Source organism: Podarcis erhardii, assembly GCF_964252035.2.
Source record: "Podarcis erhardii genome assembly, chromosome: 4".
NCBI lineage: Eukaryota > Metazoa > Chordata > Lepidosauria > Squamata > Lacertidae > Podarcis > Podarcis erhardii.
In genome coordinates, this window is record NC_138508.1 from 62441163 (window position 1) to 62460431 (window position 19269).

Here is a 19269-nt window from a genome sequence, read left to right on the forward strand (position 1 = left end):
AACAAAAGTTGTGACAGCTTTGGAAGGGACCGATTAACAGATGCAGCTCTCTGTATATGTTTTTGGTGTCTTTTTATATGTGTATAAGAGGGTCTACCTGGTATCAATTTTTCTAGAAAATCTACATACATGTCTTCTTCTTCGGCAATCACTCATAGCCAAGTAAGATTATCTTCCATAAACACGGTTTTAACAATGAGTCTGTAAGTGACTGTGGAGGCCAATTCTGGACCCACACCCAAAGCTCTCAGAGTAGGCAAGAAAGACACTTTCCGGTTTAAGAGGGAGTGGTCAGTTCCTTTAAATTTGGCAGCCCCGTTTCACAATGAGGACAGGGCAGAATGGAAGTAGAGCGTAGCTTAGATGTAAACTTGATGTATCCCCAGTGGCAGGGGTGGCTGGTCCCATTTTGGCACCTGTGCTGAAACAGGAATTGCCAAATCCTGCCCCCCCCCCGCCACCATTTCTGCCACTGGGGCGTTCCGCAATGCATAGCTGCTTTGCTTCTCTGCCTGGGGACGGGTAAGACGAGTGGCAGTGCTACATCATATAATGCCTCCCTCTTGTCTGTGAGAGGGAAGGCCTTCAGCTGGCAGCAGGAGCAGTGGGAGGACAGAGCTCCGCCTCTTGCACTTCTGCCTCCTTCAGGTGAGTGTTTCACCCTGCCTCATGGGCATTCCAACTCTTCCCCATAGGACTTTATATAATTTAAACGGGCCTTAAAGACTCAATCTGTGTTGTATAAATAGTGCTGTATATATATATAGGTGTACATTGCTTTGTAAGCCGTGTTGGGATGAATATTTCTTGAAAAGTCTGTAAAATTAAATAAATGGAAATAAATTCAATAAATAGAAAACAAAAGAAATGAAACATTAACATGAAAACAAATGGAAAACAAACTATTTACCCTTGTGAACTTCACTTTAGAAAGCAGCAAAATTTATTTGGAATAAAAGCAAAACAAAAGAGGAATCCTAAATCCCAATGCACTATAAGATGTCTAATAAAATAAATCAGCAGTTTAAGAACACTTGGAGTACAGAATCAGCACAGACTAAGAAAAAATAATACTTTCTTAGCTAGCATTTCCGTATGCCTGCTTAATGCCCTTGACTGCCCCCTCCCCCTGCCCAAGGAAATATTGTCTGCACACAGGACTGCTGTAAAGGTAGGCAAGAGCAAACAAGGGGATAGCAGAAAGGGGGGCAAAGAAAGCATGGGATAGAAAGTGTTTTATACCCATTTTCTGCCTTACCAACCAGGTTGCACAGGAAGCAATAGTTCTTTGACAACCTGAGCTGTGAATTGTTATGTTCAGGGGGTGGGGGTTGGAATGTAAGGAGGCTGACCTCAAAGGTAGTGAATGTGGAAAGAGAAATATTTGTAATTTTCAGGCAGGTCACAGAAGACTTAAATGAGAACATCAAATTCCCAAGAGCCAAAGCACCAAGTTTAATTTACTAATCTTCCCCCTTATTTTTGAACATCCAAATCCCTTCAGTTCCACGTAACCCTCCTAATAATCAGTTAGCATAACACAGGACATTGATAAACCCTCTTCACAATTCTTACCCCCAAAGGCTCTCCTCTCTGCTGCCAGCCAACAATCCACATGATCATTCTCTGGGTTAATTAGCATTAACAAAGGAGTTGGCCAGCTCCTGACACTTGTGCGACTGCTGCATGCTTTTGTGAGCAATGTGTTGCCTCATGGTGGATAAAGCTGGCAGGAGGAATCAAAAACACTGGTAATTAAATATTCTCCCTTTGAAAAACACCCTCATTATTATAACACCCTCATTAAAATGTAAAATGATATATATCCATTGAGTCATATATCCTTTTTCTGTGGTTTATTGATTGGAAGGTTACAAACTAGATGGTTTTTTTAAATCACATTATTAGTACCTTATACACTGTGGATGTAGGACAGAACATTTGAAGTGGCTGAGGTAATCCTGTCCTGTGTCCCAGGATATAAGAAAGATATAAAAGTGAGCTTTCATAACACCACTACCACCGAAAGCCATGTTTGTTTTACAATGCACACAGCAATTTGTTGCTATGTGAGTGAAGACATATTCACTACATTCCATTATGAACCGTTACAGGAAAAGAAATGATGAAGGCTGTTCAGCTGTTCTGTTTCTGTTGGTGAATGCTTTTATAAAATAGTTTTTTTCCCCATAACATTACTTTCGAGTCCTTGACCTCAAGGTTACATTTCATATGGCCTTGGAAATATGTGTAGTGTGACTTGACCTCCAGGTTTATTGAGTGAATAGAAATGTTAGGTTTATAGCCTATTAAAATAATGAATAATGCAGAGTCAATGCAGATAAAACTAAATTATGAGAAGGCAGAATATGAAAGAAGGTGAAAAACTAAGCTGAAAATCGCATGTGTCATCATCTTAAACTATTAAGTATGAAAAGAGGGGCAAAGGGAAATGTAAAACCAAAGAAGGTCTTAGTAACCATATTGTGGGGTTTCGCTAATGTCATAGGGCAGGCTTAAAGTAATGTGACTTGCTATAGTAGTAATAGGAACAGTCTGACTCATTCTTTCCCCAGTTTTTGTAACATTTTGCTGAATGCGGTACCATTAAGAAATATTGTAATAAGGTGAGGAGTGAACCATAAAGAGACAAGACAAAACTTAAGAGTTCTAATCATTCCTGGTAGTACTACCATTTAATCCAGGCTCTAAGAAACTATTTATATCCTATGTGAGAGTTTGTTTTATAAACAGCACTTTCATCCCTCTCACTTGTTGCAGTGGATTATCTGTAAGTGGACTATGATGACGGCAACTATGTTCTGACCAAAGGAAATCTCCTGACATATATAATGAGATCAGGAGCCGCCCGAGGCTTCAGAATGAACAAAACTATCTAATGGCAGGACTTAGTTTTGCAGTCTTCTACTCACTATAGAATTCCTCACTATTTGGTTTGGTTATTTAGGGAATTTTGACTTTTTGTGGTTATTTATTTAAAAAACAAAATGGCTGGCAAAAAAAGACGAAATTTATCTTACAAAAAGGTGGTTGTGTATCAGTATGAAATTCCTGTGTGTTTTTAACAGCAGTAAAGAAAAATTGAATGGCTAATACTCTTTCCCCTTTATTTTTCAGGCTGTGAGGAGACAAAAGGTTCTTGAACAAAGTATCCACTCTGCACAAGAGATTGACAAAACCCTTCAGTTAATTCAAGAGTCTCTTGCTTTCATTGATCGACAGTTAACTGGTTATATTGCCGACAGAATTGATGCAGCACAAGTACCTCAAGAAGCACAGGTGAGTCTTTTGGACTTTAGTTTAAATAGCTTTATCATTCAAGTGGTCAGTATGATTCCTTTAATTTGGTTGGCTTTTTCCTCAAAGATGATGATTTCTAGAATTTTCAGCAGCTGGGGTTAGGAAGCATAATTTGCAACCCATTTCTTGCAAAACTACTTACTGGAATACAGATGTGCATAATAATATCATCTTTAAAAGGTCACATTTATTTTGCAGCAAATTCATGTTTTTAGATTTATTTTAACTGTCCTTATGCTGACATAAAATTATTATATGACACTAATATAAACTCATTAAATGTTTGTGACGGTTGTGCTGTAACCTTGAAGCAACAACATGAATACTGTAACTCCCTATAGTGCTATTTTTATCATGCCATAAATGACTCATCATCTTTACTACTTATAGTTAACTTCTTAGTAAAGCAGATTAGATATCCCATAAATAGTTATTGAGTTATGCAATCATTGATACTGGATAGTTACATGCTTGTACAATCCTATATAGTCTACTCAGAAGTAAGCCCCATTGAATTCAGTGGGATTTACTCCCAGGAAACTATAGGATTGGAGCCATAATCTCATATAAAATTGAATAAATTAAAGAATATTGCCACAACCTTCATTCCTTAACTTTGTGTCTGTCAATATTTGCTTCACATTTTAAGAACATTTCTGAAGTACGTAACTTTCATTGATTGTATTTGTAAGAAAGGATACATTAGCCAAAATGAAACACAGATTTCTGAAATTGGGTGGAATATATTAGAATAGTTTGCCTCTTTCCTTATCAGCAGCCTTATTATGCATACATAAAATATTCTAGTGGGTGGGTTATTCCATACCATTTGTGGGCTTGTTTTGTCCATCTCTGATAAACCAACTGTGCTTGTGTTTAATCACAGTAGCTAGACTTGTCCAATTTCTAGAAGCTTTATTTTATTTTGAACATACATGAAAATATGTGTGTGTACTAATAATTCATATGCATCTGATTAACTGACTGATTGGAAACTTTATAATACTTTATTATACAATGTCAAGTATGAATTGTCAACCGGCAATCACATGGGCTAAATCTGCCTCCTGAAGTGTGCACCCCCCTCTTTCCATTACAAACCCTGTTAATTTCTCCTAGGGTTGACTGAAAAGGGTGCAAGAAGGAGACTTTTCTTCCTTCTACTTTTCTAACCCCATACCCACCCCTTTTATCTTCTATTTCCCATTTTGGTAATGGACAAGAGTAAAAGCAGAGGAAGAGTCAAATAAAGGCTTTATTTCACTATATTCCACCCCTTTTTAAGCATGTTGAGTAGAAGACCAAGAAGAATTTATCTATGTGTCTATATGCCAGAATGTGTCCACCTAGGCAATAGATCTCTAGACTGTTAATGCTGCACCTTCAGGCGAGGCAACCTGTTTTAAACGAGACACCAGGTGCATGGAGCACTCCATGGGTAGGTTTTTCTTACATGCCCAGCTTCATGTTTAAATCAAACATTTGACTTTACCCTGCCCCATTACTCCAAGATCAAGGTGGAGAAGAAAGGGACATGCAAAAGAGACTGTTGTCTTCTATGTGAACTCCTTGCTGTATCTGTCCTCTCCTTCCATAAATATCTCAATAAATAATGTTGGGCAGAGTGTGCTGCAAGATTGGGAGTGTCCCCATGTGATTGTCAGACTCCTCTCTGCATTCATGTTAACTGCTGGTGGATAAAGTCGCCTACATAGTAAATGAGAGTATGAGGAAAAAGCCAACAGTTTCTTGCTTTTACCACATCTGTTCATTTTCAGTTAACAAAAATACTATTTGTAACATTAATGGAATTACAGACTTTATGTTCTTGGACAGAAGATATATCCAGCTTTAGCCGTGTACTTCCAGGGAATAGAGAGAGAGAGAGTGAATTGCTGTTTTGATTAAAATGTGGTCTAGATAAAACCTTCTGACAGATTTTCCTCCCACATTTTGCAGTAATGGTCCCTAATATTCATCTTGATGAGAAAGAAAGCTGCCAGATATTTCCTGGTATAGCTGTTCTCTCTGGTAATTGTTTAGCAGTTCATCCACTAGCAGATATTCATTTCCAACAATTTCCTCATAAATTGGTTTGAATTGGTCTAAATTAGCTCATCTCAGTGTGTAGGATATGAATTGTTTTGTGTGACATTGCATTGGTCAGTATTGTGCAAGACATTTGGTTTCTTATGAGCCTACTCTATCATGAGGTGTAAAGGGTTGAAATTTGCATTGGAGTAATTTTACCAATCGCTGGTTCTTGTTGGAAATAACAGACAAAAATACTTGCTGAAAAAATCACTGAGATTATTACATTTCATATACTTGCTTCAGAGTGGTGTTGTGTATTTATCATGCTTTTAAAAAAACCTATTTTTAAAAAACCAATTATTCTTCTATAAACCCCCCTTTTTGTTTACATTTAATTGTTTCTATAGTTATATTTAGTTTTCATAGGGATGAGAATTGTAACACTGATGAAGAAGCCTTTAGTATGTACCTAGAATACAATTTAATTGTTCTTTTCTTCAAAATATGGAATAAAGTTAAACTTTTTTGTTTTATGTCCAAGTGGGCATAAAATATACTATCATTTTAAAGCAATAAGAAGAATATACCAAGTAGAGTACAAGACAGTGTCACAATCTTAGTAATTTCATATGATTTATTCCAGAGCCTGGATCTTATATATTTCCCTGTCAAAATAATCTACTTTGATTTTAAACACATCTTTTTTTTCCGCCAAACAGAAAATTCAATCAGAGTTGACAAGCCATGAGATTAGTTTGGATGAAATGAAAAAACGGAATCGGGGTAAGGATGCCACCAAAAGGATATTCTCCCAAATCGATACTGCACAGGTTTGTAAAATTGGCTTTCTTTTACATACTTAGTTCGAATCCCTTCTTTAAAATACACAAAACTAAATAAGCAATCATTGATTACATGTGAAACAGCTATACTTTCTATCCACAGGGTGGTGGTGGGGTTTTTGGGTGGGGGGAGAAAGTCCTGCTTGCTTAGCTTATAACATTATTATTTGATTTACAATGAGACCAAGGGAAAACCAGCATCTATATAAAAATGTGTAGGGTTGAAGTGCCTTGTTTCAGGGAATTCAGAACGGATGCTTTTGTTAATGCAAAATATGCATATTTGAAAAACCTTTTCTTGTTATTTTCATCTTCACAAATACCCTTCTGCCACAAAAATAAATTCTTTGGTCAAAATTTTTTTAGCTGTGAGCCCAGATCAGCAATCCCAAGAGAGTTTTAAACTTGCTGTTTGCTTGAAGAGCACGCCTGATGGCAAACATTTTTTGAAGTAGACAGTGGCAATCGAGTTGCCCGTGGGAAACCTGCAAGTAGGACCTGAGCATAACAGCAACCCACCCCCACCCCCATTTTCCAGCAAATGGTATTCAGAAGCATTACTGCCTCTGACTGTGGAAGCAAAGCATAGCTATAACGTCTAGTGGCCATTAGTAGCCTTATCCTCCATGAACTAGTCCAATTCACTTTTAAAGCTACCCAGTTAGTGGCCACCACTGTCTCCTCTGGGAGGGAGTTCCAAAGTTTAACTATGCACAGCATGGAACATTTCACAGATCTTGTGCAAGCCAGCTGATTCACCATGAGCATTTTTATATTTACCCCAACCTTCAGGTTTGGGGAAAAGAAAACTAACAAAACCATACTTTAATGGAATGCCACATTAACTTTTTCAAATTTTTTGCCAGTGGTTAAAGGTGCTAACTCATATTTACTATTTTCTTATCAGCTCTGTCAAGCTTACTCTCATGTAGTGCAGTGGGTGGCGATTCCTGTTAAAAAGAAAAAAATGCTATTCATGTGCATCTTACCATTGGATTCTTTCTTTCCAAAATGCATGCACTGTGTATAAATAACTTATGTTGCCTAATAATAATAATAATAATAATAATAATAATAATAATTTTATTTATACCCCACCCATCTGGTTGGGTTTCCCCAGCCACTGTGGGCTGCTTATTGAAATTGAAATACTTTATTGTCACTTGTACAACTTGTATACAGTGAGATTACATGAGCACCCCCCACTCAGCTCTCTTAGTCTTAATTCCCCTTGTTTACTGATGCACACCCACCACATATAGCACATAAAAAATTATAAAACATTAGACATTTAAAATTTCCCAATACAGGGTTGCCTGAATATGACCTGAAACTAATAATACACTTGCAGACTAAATATTCAAAGGAAATGCAACTCAGTATTACAACCCATTTGATGGTTTGTGTGAAATGACCTAGCAAGTAGCATTCTTTAAAATCTTGGGAACTTGCTATCAATCCGAAGGAAGCTGCACAGGAGGGCACAGTGTAATTGTTTGCTAAGCTGCCTAGACATGCTTTCAAAAGAAAAATAAAGGAAATATCCAAGTTTCTCCTCAGTATGTATAAGCAGGACTGCTCTGTCCCTTATTTTAAAAGTCTTCATAAAATCATGACCGTGACTGTATTAGCATAATTACTTAATCTGCATACTTTGCACCCCTCTCCTTTCATCTCATATATTATTTTCAGAAAAAGCTACAAGATGTCTTCATGAAGTTTCGCTTGTTCCAAAAGCCAGCCAATTTTGAGCAGCGCTTACAGGAATGCAAAATAATTTTAGATGAAGTGAAATCGCAAGTGCCGAAGTTGGAGTTGAGGAGTGTCGAGCAGGAAGCAGTGCAATCCCAGCTTGATCACTGTATGGTGAGTATTTCCAATGCAATAATAGTTCACATGTAAGGCAACTTATTGGACTATACCTATGACATTTTGCAAAAATCAGTGTAATTTTAGTGAAATTAAACATTTCCCTTTCTGTGTTGGCTAGAAATTGTATAAAACACTTAGTGAAGTGAAATCTGAAGTGGAAACCGTCATAAAAACTGGGCGTCAGATTGTGCAAAAGCAGCAAACGGAGAACCCAAAAGAACTGGATGAAAGGCTAACAGCTTTGAAATTACAGTATAATGATTTGGGTGCCAAGGTATGTTCTACGCTTTTCAGTGCTAAAGTCTGCCTCTCAGTTGTAAAGCGAAATATATCTCTTCCATTTTGTTGTAATTTATTCTATTTTCCTCTCTTAAATTGATTTTATTTGTCTTTCCTTTCTCAGTGAGAAAAGATTCTGTTAACGAACTATTCAGAACGGCCCAATTATATATTGAAATAATGTAACTAAACAATATCATTTTAGCTAAGGTTGAATCTTATATGAAATTCATTACATCCCTTTGACATAGCTGGTAGCTAGATTTTTTTATTATTTCTGTCCAAATTTATTTTTCAAATTCAATTGAAAGAAAATGGGGAAGACATTTAGCATTAAATGTATGTTAAGTGCAACAGATAATAACAGTTCTTTATTATATACTGTGTAAAGATAGGATAAACATGCATCCTCCAAAAAGATATTTGACTCATATGTGAACCAATATTCTGTTTTTTATATTATGTGACATTTCTAAGTGTAGCATTAGATATATGGAGGACTGGCCTTCATATTCAGAATGATGGTTTTCAAGAGAACTTTCTATTAAAAAATATGTAAATACAGGTTTTGCCCCTATGGCCTACAGTCAAGAAAACAGTAGAATAGGAAAATGCAAAATTAATTAGCACATGCCAATGTGAAATATGCCATTTTAAATGAGGATTTTAATGTGCCAGTGAAAAGAGCCTTGTGGATAGGACAACAAGTGAAAATGAGTAGAGTATGTGTGTAACCTTTGGTTTGCATAGGAGAAAGTTATTGGAGGGGTGAAGACAGTATAAGCAAGCATAGGAAGAGGGAACGGTGTGTATTTTCACTGCTGCATCATTTATAAATCTACTTAATCCTTCCCACTCAGTTAGGTTTTTAGTCTAAAAACAATCACCCTGAAATGCTTTTTCACCTGTGGAAGATGCAGGGAAGATACGAAGAACCTGTGTATGTTTTCCCTTAGGTGAAAAAGCATCCTGGACAGGGTCATTTCAACCTGATAAATGACTTCAGAAGAAAGCAGCCTTTTACCTTCAGCCCTTCCTCCAACCAAATTCTAAACTAATCCTGCTTTAAATAAATAAATAAATCATGTAATGTGTACTTTGATTCAACTGTTGTGAGATGAAATGGTAAACGGAGTTACGGTAACTGTGTAAAAAAGAAAGACCTTAAGATGGCAGTATTTCCTACATTTCTTTTATAACATGTAAATCGAAAATGGGGAAATAAAGTGATATTACCCATTATAGTGTACATCCAACCATACAATTTTTCTGAAACTCTCCTAGTTGAAATAAGGGGTGGTGAACAGCTATATATATGCTGCACCTGTCATTATTTCTCTAAACTCAACGAAGCACCACTCGTATATAGTTTTGTATGCTCTTTAACTATTTTACATTTGTAGAAATAAACAGTCCCATTAGAATTCAAATGGTCCCTTTGCCCCAAAAGCAAAACAACCAAGATGGACTGTGGCTGCAATCTTATATGCTGAATGAAGCACTGAGCTCCATTGAATCCAGCAAACTTACTTCCGAGTGAAATATGCAAGAGGTTGCATTCCTAGTACTATGCAAAAGACACCAGATTTCCCCCTCTAATAAATAGTGTGGAAATGCTAAACTTCAACTATCAACAGCTTTTTGCATGAACTGTGCATATATGAAAAAGAAAGGGGGAATCAGTAGTAGTTAAACACATACTGAAAGTTGCATTAAAAGTATTTACATAGTGCACTTTTCCATATCATAAGCATAAGCCGTGGATCAGAAATTCCCAAGGGTGCTAACAACAAACTACTGAGGCTAAAGGGGAGGCTTTTTGTCTTTTTGCATTGCTTTAATCTGTTAAATGCAGAGGGCTCTTTTGAACTCATCTCAATCGCCTTACCCTCCAAAAAGGGAGATTTGCAACTGTATGGTAGTTTACTAAGTACTTCTAGGTGCAAGGAGGGACTTTTGAGAAGGGGCCTAACCACAACCACCTTCTGAATGGTCAGGAGTACCTGACGCCGTGGACCCACATGGTAACTTCCTCCAGGATAGTTTTTATTAGGTGTGATGGATAAGGGTCAAAAGAGCAGGTGCTGGGCCTGTGATATGAACCTGTCATTCAGTTTATATGGGTGGAAGCTTCTTTGAAAGGAATGAAAATGGAACTAAGCCATTGTCTCATGTCCAAAGTCCATTTTGGGTGGCCTAATCCAGCCCGCCGGTCAATTTAATCTGGCCCCTGTGGCAGTATATGTCCTGGGGTAAAATCCTAAAACCTCAAGAACTTTAATCCTAAAAAAACCCCCAACAACTTTGGTCAGCCCTCATGCATGTTCACTTCATCAAATCTGGCCCTCTTTGAAAAAAGTTTGGGTGCTCCTGACAATGAAGTATGAAGTTAAACTAAAAGAGAATTCAGGTGGGTATGATAATACTGAAGTAGTAACTGCATAGCAAAAAAATGGTCATTTTCATTATAATTTCTGATAACAAATTGTGTTTGAGGAGTTGCTCCTTTGATTGCTTCTCTTCAGCATTGATTCATCATTCTTGGTGTCTGCTGCAAGATAAGCTCTTCCTTATGCTGTAACTGGAGCATCATCCATCAGTTGCTTCAGTTATTACTCGGTTTCTGTTGCTCTATTTTTTGATACTGTTCTTAAGTCTATACAAAACAAATTCCTTCCAGTAGCACCTTAAAGACCAACTAAGTCAGTTCTTGGTATGAGCTTTCGTGTGCATGCACACTTCTTCCATATCTCAGATACCATATCTGAAGAAGTGTGCATGCACACGAAAGCTCATACCAAGAACTGACTTAGTTGGTCTTTAAGGTGCTACTGGAAGGAATTTGTTTTGTTTTGACTATGGCAGACCAACACGGCTACCTATCTGTAACTTAAGTCTATAGTTTTGCACATCAATTAGAGATGTTAAATATTGTGGTTTAAAATTCCTTTAAAGAAAATAAAAATAAAATGAATAAGACAGGAGTTGCAGGTTGAGCTGGATGAAAACAACTTTTATTGAATCAATAAATTCTGAAGGTTGGCATTAAAAGGACATAAAACATGACTGCAGTGTACTTAAATATGCATAAAGAGCACCAAGTTAAAGCACACTTTTAATCTTCATTTTGTTTCTTTGATTGAAGCTAACTTTGCAAATTATAATTAATCTAGCCATTCTGTTTTTGTTTCAGTGTGAAGTAGTTGGTTGGCTATAAGCAAAATGCCGATCTAGTACTGACAAAAGAATGTAGTCTAAAGTGTAATGAAAAAGGCTAACATTCTGAGGTGTATTCTTGTCATATGTTTGCTATAAAAAAGATTTAGCATTTCTGCTGGGAACTGTAGATGTGAAATGGAGAATAGATGACCTCTACAATCATGGGGACTTGATGGTGGAATCTTTTGACCAGGAGAAAAACTACTGCCAGAAATATGAGCATCCGTCTCAGTAGCACTTAAGGTGGTGAAGCATTTAGAGGTTTGGCTCTTCATTCCCCCTCCCCCTTCTGCAGGTTACTGAAAAAAAGCAAGAGCTAGAGAAATGTTTGAAATTATCTCGGAAACTGAGAAAGGAAATGAATGCTCTGACAGAATGGCTGGCAGTGACAGATTCAGAACTGACAAAGAGATCAGCAGTAGAAGGCATGCCTTTCAATTTAGATGCTGAAGTCGCCTGGAGCAAGGTAATAATATATATTTTCTTTCCTTGTAAACTCACATATGTTTGTCTGGAGTTATCTCGCTGTCACAGCAATACTTCTGCACCCCAAAAAAGTTGTAAACAATATGATATATACTGGTGATACACTGAGACAAAAGAAGTCGGTGTCCAAAATTTAACATATTAACCTTATAGTAGGATGCATCAGGTACCACATCATACTCATAAGAGAAAGGAGGAGAGGAATAATTCAAAAGAAAAATAACCCTGCATACCCTTTTCTATAACTTTTTGAAAGATTCCATTTTTTTCCAGGCTTAAAAGGAGACCTTAGTACAGTGTTAGTGTATTAGCACCTTCTAAGTGTTGAGACATTAAAAGACAGCAAAGCACTGTTGTCATTTTATGCTAGTTTCTTCATTAACATTTTAAACAGGCCATCTAATTTTTGCCTTAATTTCAAAGATCAGTTTTATTGTAAAGAACTAATGCTAGAAAAATAATTAGGATGTGTTTTATTTTTAATTAGCTACTAATTTTTAATAAAAGGAATATATGACACTTTTTTCCCTTGAGGAGGGTCACTGTTCATGTAGTCACTGTTCTTCCTGGTTCTGCTTGCAAGAGTCATAGTCTATATTCCTACCCCTTCCTCACTTTAATTCCTCTTACAAACTTGTAGCTTTATCAACTCTGAGAAGTAATTATAAGTTCCTGCAACAAAGAACTGAACAGTGTTAGTTCAGTATAATCACACAGAGCAACGAAAGTAATATAGGCTTTTCACAATAGAGGCTACAATTCAGTCTCTGTCCATTTAGAGCCACTTTGTGGTTCCCTGGTCATTTGTTTCTACCTCCAAGCTGTGCAATACTTGTCAGGGTTTTGCTGCCACAAAACAGGAGCTTTTAGTGAAGTTCTGTTCCTGCCCCTGTAACATTTGGATAGACTTGTCCCTGGCTTTTTCCATGTCCCAGCAAGCTGTAGCCAAAAATTTGGCATAGTGACATGAGACATTGATAATACAGGTACAGCCCAGTAAAGATTTGTTGCTTTCAACAGCTTTTGCAGTTTTCCAGAAATTATCGCTATGATTACATTCACTGTTTCAGAGAACAATTTCAGATTCTCAAGGATTGGGAACAAGCTTGACAGTCACTGAACATGTTTTTTCCAAAAGAAATCAAAGTAATTCTTTGTTAATCATGAATGAAACTTCTGCCATACTGCAGATGCCATCCCATACGCATTTGTATACATATAAAAGCTAACCTTTGTATACTGATTAGATATGTCTACCACAGCTGCAGTTAACATAGGAATGCCTTCCTTTAATTGAATTCCTTTAATAATTAAACACTGACTTTGGTACTCCAGAAGTTCTATAATTAGTGTGCGAGCTTTGCTGATTAGAGCAGTTACGCAGTAGAGTGATTTTGTTATTTCTCACCCTCGCAACCAAAAGGTAGTGCCTATATTACTAAGAAAATCAAGAAGGAAAGGAAAACTTCATTAAAATTTCACACACAGGAGAAATGTGATAATTTGCTATAAAGTACCTGCTAGCCTACCAAAGTACTGTCCGCTCTTTTGCATTTTCATGAGTGGAGTTGATAATTTAGTGATTATAGCAGAAAGCTAATGGCAAGAGAATGTTCCCTTACAGTCCAAGTTAACAAAGCCAGTGGAATTGAATCAGCTAAATCAGACGCCCTTAACTTTGTCAGAGTAGGCTTTGCTAAGGCCAGAAAAGTGGGCCTTCCTAAGCCCGATAAACTGAACTGAAAACTCCTGCCTTTAACTGAAGAGAGAGAAACTTCAGGAAGTTGGGTTTGAGTAATAAGGAAAAGACCCCATTAAACCAAAACGTTAGTGACAGAGGGCTGCCTTATTATATGAATCAGGAAGGTAGCATAGAGTGCCCTGCCCTAACCTCTAAAAAAACCCCTCAAACCTCTAGACTGAAGAGTTTCAGGGAGGATCTTAACCCTCTCCCAGGACAAGGTTGTCACTCTTTAAACCACTTGGGATGGTACATTTCTCCCAGTGCTCATGTTGTCACTTCTTTCCCCAGTTAAAAGCCTGCTCTTGTCTTGGGGTCACTTTGAAAGACTGTGTTTCATATTGTGTTGATGAGCTAGAGAACACTTGACTAGCATAAACAATTTGTTCTAGGCTCTTGGGGCTCATATTTCAGTTAAAGAAATATTGGCCCATTCTCAAATTTAGAATAGCAGATGGTACTCTCCAGAAAACCTCTACGCCATTTGCTCCTGTTACCATATTTGAACTGGAAGTGCATTACTGTTACATTCTAGCTCACATTATAAAATAGTAACAAATATCATGTGCAATCATAATACTGAATTGTGTGTTGAGTTATGCTAGAAACGCAATTGGTAGCGTCTTCTTTCAATGACACAAATAAAATAAATTAGAAATTGTCATCTTTCATTACTGTTACGGAGAACAGTATAGATGCTTCAAGTTAATAACTGCATGATCCTTTGGCAAGAAGGACATAGTAGCAATTTATACAACGATCCTAAACGATCTTATCTGTGATTATTAAGATATATAGTCATCATCTTTTAAAAGGCTTATGTGAGAATTAAGCAGTGTAAAGTTATGTATTCTGTTCATCATCAACTCTGAATGTTGAAAGTAGCTGCAATGACTGATACGATTTTATCTTTTGCATCATTTTATTCAGATTTTCAGTGTGCTTGCTGAAAGCACAAGCACTGCTTAATTTACCAGCTGCCAGTACTGATAGAGACATCTAGTCCCTGTTGTTGGAAATTGATTTTTCTTTTGAAATTTTACCATGGTACAACACCATCATCCTGTTTAAGAGTGTGAATATTTCATCAGTGCTTTGTAAAGAAGTAATAAAGAAATCTAGAATTAGACTAGAATGTGCAGAGTACACTAAGTTCATTTATACTGAGAAGTGGAACAGGAAATAACACATACTTGTTAGGACTTACTAGACTCTCTCTTTCACTTCTGTAACAGTTCCTTCTGCCAAACAGAAATCTAACTGCTACTTAAACTTGGGTGTGTGTGGAAAAAATACATGGAAACCCAACATGAGGGATTTCTGCAGGAAAAAAATACCAATAAATTTGTGTGCGCACATGCATGCTGTTGTTCATGGATCCCATGCTGGATTGTAATCAGTGTATGTGCAGATATATGATAGTAGTATAAAACAAGCTGCAATTCTGGGTAGTGCAATGCAGTGGTTTTTTGGTTTTTTTAAATCAAATGTATATTCTAGTCTACTTCCAATGAATTCAGCATGGGTTACATAATTAACCTATTATTTCCTATGAGGTAGACTAGGGTAATTGCCAAAGACCACCCAATAAGCTTTATGGCTGCGTGGGACTAACTCAAACTCTCTGTTCAAATCCTACCCTCTAACTCATGGGTAGGCAAACTAAGGCCCGGGGGCCGGATTCGGCCCAATCACCTTCTAAATCCAGCCCATGGATGGTCTGGGAATCAGTGTGTTTTTACATGAGTAGAATGTGTCCTTTTATTTAAAATGCATCTCTGGGTTATTTATGGGGCATAGGAATTTGTTCATTCCTCCCCCAAAATATATAGTCCAACCCCCCACAAGGTCTGAGAGACAGTGGACCGGCCCCCTGCTGAAAAAGTTTGTTGACCCCTGCTCTAACTGTTATACTACATTTGTTCTGTGCACAAACTGCCATGTTGTGAGAGTCTGCAACTTTCTGCTTCAGAATACAGATTTACCAGTACCTAGCTGCTAATGCTTGGATTATTCCAGACTGAATTATTTCCTGGATATGTTCTTCTATAGTTCAAAAAAAGAGTCTACAGATGTACACAATATGTTATTAGTTTCAGTTTGCTTTTCTTCCAAGTCGTGGACATGAATCTTATATCAAACAGAGTCAAGTAAACACACCCAGAGCTTAATTTTTTGAAATTCCAGGGACCAGTGAGCAAATTCACAGACACCTAAGAGCTTTGGGCAAAATAAGTTGTATAGACCCCGAGCTTGTCTGACCAAGCTCAACAGATTTTCCCAACCCAAACAGGGTTAGGCATTTATTACAATTGCTGTGAGCTTTCTCCCTAATCCATGGATTTTCCCAACCATAAATTGGGTTATGTTTTGGGAGTTGTTTAGGGGGGTTGTTTTTGTTGGCTGGCTTGCTGGCTTGAAGTATTTGATTATTATTTTTAAAGCAGGATTTAATCCCATATTAAATCAGCTGAGACAATTTGATGTCAACACTAATAAATAACTCGTGTTTTTTTTTAAAAAAAATCAAATTGTGAAGAGCTTATCAATGCACTTTTCAACATAGATATACACACATGCTTAAGAGATATGTCACTGACATCTTTCAAATGGAGCCTGGCAACTTAGCAAGGCAAAATATCAATTCTATGAACACTTGAAGAAAAAGCAATGGTATGCCAGAACATTATTTAGATGGAGATTCTTCTTTGGCTTGTCTTCTGGTACTACCCAAGTGAGGCCTGGGATTTCTTGCTTTATTTCATCCTCCCTCCTGCCTGCCCAGCATTTCTCTTTTCTTGCTTCAGCTGAGGCCTCTGACTCTTGTAGCTGTTGTTGCTGTTTCCTCTGCATGAAGGGATAAAACAGGGGATTCTATGAATGAGTAGAAGAGAGAGAGGAGGTAGAAAAGAGAATGAAGTCAGGTAAAGAACAGTAGCTGGCTGATACAGGAGCAAAAGGCATGGATGTAGTCAGGGAGGGGGCGTCCCCTAAATCAAGTAAATAAATAAAAATACTTACCAATCACTGACCAATCGCACCACAGATAGCTTGGTTATCCCCCCCCCCACACATTGAACCTGCCCCCCCCCAATCCTGGCTACGCCCATGGCAATAGGAGATAAGGCCATCAAGCAGCAGCTTGCATCCTCCTCCTAAAGTCACAGGAATGTATATGTTTTTGCAAAGAACTCATAGTGCTCTTTTTCCTTGGATAAACATCATTGGTAAAGGGAAGGTTCCCGCCCATCCTAAAGTATGAGGTGATCCAAAATGCATAAAGCATGGCACACAGGTATTATGTGAGTTATTGTTTTTGTTTGTTACTATGTTATGTCTTTTTGTAGTTGTATATTGTAAATCGCCCTGGTGATCCTGAAATTTAATAAATAATAACAATATTGATCAAAAGTAATAAGTTACATCTTTATTTCACTTTCAATTTATTATGCATATCTATATTGAAATATACTAGACCTTTTCCTCTCTGCTTCTAACAATGTTAATATGCAACATATGAGTGTTGGTTCATAATATGTTTTTCCTAACTCTTCTTCCTTATTTAATCATTATGCACATGCTTTTCATAGGCAACCCAGCTAGAAATTGAAAAACGCCAGCTTCAGTTGAAGAACATTACTGATTTGGGAGAAGGGTTGAAGACAGTGCTTAAAGGGAAGGAAAGCATAGTGAACGATAAACTCAGTCTTCTGAGTAGTAACTGGATTGCAGTGACATCTCGAGCTGAAGAGTGGTTTAACTTGTTGCTGGTAAGAATCACATATTGTTACTTTCTGTTTCCAGAAATAGCACTACATAGCTTATTTGGGAAGCAAGAAGAGCAATGGAGATTTAGGATGTCTTTGGAATATCTATTTTATTTACAAATATGTAGGTGGAGCATAATGGAAGTAAACAAATTCCTTTATCAGGCAGCAAAATGGCTAATCCTCCATCACATCATAGCAGCTTTTTTACAGTCCAGCTAAATTCCCAACATTCTACCTTCCTATCCACATTCAAACTGCAATTACTTCTAGCTGGGTATCTATCCTTCCCCTCAAAAATCTGATGGTTGATAAGAGATCACCAGTAATTAAATGACATTATCGGTTTTTTGTTAAGTTTCTCACCACCCATTAGAAAAAGCATACAATGCTAATGCTAATCAAGACAACCATACAAAATAAGAAAGGCATTTGTTTTCTGTGGTCTATAAACATTGTTACAACTGAACTATGCATGTATAGTATATAGCATTTTTAAATTTTTTTATTGTAGATGCTATGTTTGTATACACACAGAGAAGTTAGGCTTTAGGCCCTGTTACTTCAGCCTTCATAAAATGTAGCTGTGACTGCCATTAGCAGAGGTGGCCACACGATGAATCATATCATGCAAGAATTCTCTGCAGATTGAGTTTCACTCATGCCTGGAAATAACTGGAATTGTGAGTTTGCAGGGGCATGCTAAAACTTAGTATGCACAGAATAACAGTTTTTACTTGTAATTGCAGCAGCTGACACTATTACTGTGAGCCATTAGTGCCCAGAAGGTTAAAAATACAGCAACTTGCCTAAGTCCACCCAGTAAATTCATGGCTGAGCTGGGATTTGAACTTTCCTGTTATCTTTTTTTAAATCACTACCATTATGGCCACAATTTTGTGGCTCTTTGAAATACCAGCTTTGATAGACCTATTGCTGACTGAGTCCCCATATATCTATATTATCACAATTTGTAAATGCAACTGTAAACAATTTGGAGGGAAAGGTGGTAATTGTGCCAGTTAAATAATACAACAATGCAATGTTTAGAAATTGCTGCTATCGCTATAACAGCAGTTCAATAATATGGCCAACTTCATTTAGCATATGTTCAGTCTACTTGACAGCAGATGTTTGCTCCTTATAGCTGCATCATTCTGTTTCAACTGTAATAACAATCATATTACAGACAAAGATAAAAGGTTTTGATAATGTTCTGTTATGATTCCAAAAGGTGCGTTTCTCATGCATTATTTATAAACATGATGAAACCTACACATTATGCACATTGGCTGTCTCAATCTGAAAATAAAATCTGAAAGTAAAATATTGATTTAAAAAAAATCAATGTGGCTATATATTTGTCTCATTTCCACCACTAGAATAGAGTAGATAAATAAGAAAAGCTGTATTTTCTTGTAACCACCAACAGGCATTTTTCTCTTACATCAGTTCTAAAACGTCAGTTCCAGAAGAGTAACAACAGTGGCCATACTCTGAAACAGAGCTGTCTTTCCCATAGAGATTAGTGGTGCGTTGCGCCACAGTGCTGTCCTCTCAGGGGCGCCCCAGCGAGTGGGAGAACTGCGCGGCTTTGCCGGCAGCCTCCCCTTTCCCTGCATGCCCGGGTGTGCAGCTTGCCTCCCAAGCCTCCTGTGCATGGCAGGAACGCGGGAGGGGAGCCCCGAAAAGGCAGGTGGGAACGGTT

At 37.4% G+C, this 19269-nt stretch overlaps 1 protein-coding gene across 10 annotated transcripts in view; it reads left to right on the forward strand.

Annotated features, from left to right (window-relative positions):
* Positions 1-19269, forward strand: part of DMD (dystrophin) — a 1009769-nt gene that overhangs the window by 448723 nt on the left and 541777 nt on the right. For all 10 annotated transcript variants that reach the window (XM_081858834.1, XM_081858841.1, XM_081858836.1 and 7 more), the window contains 6 exons: positions 3139-3300; positions 6075-6185; positions 7890-8063; positions 8188-8343; positions 11863-12033; positions 17385-17564. In XM_081858834.1, the coding sequence (XP_081714960.1) occupies positions 3139-3300; positions 6075-6185; positions 7890-8063; positions 8188-8343; positions 11863-12033; positions 17385-17564 (954 nt within the window). The remainder of the gene's footprint in view (positions 1-3138; positions 3301-6074; positions 6186-7889; positions 8064-8187; positions 8344-11862; positions 12034-17384; positions 17565-19269) is intronic.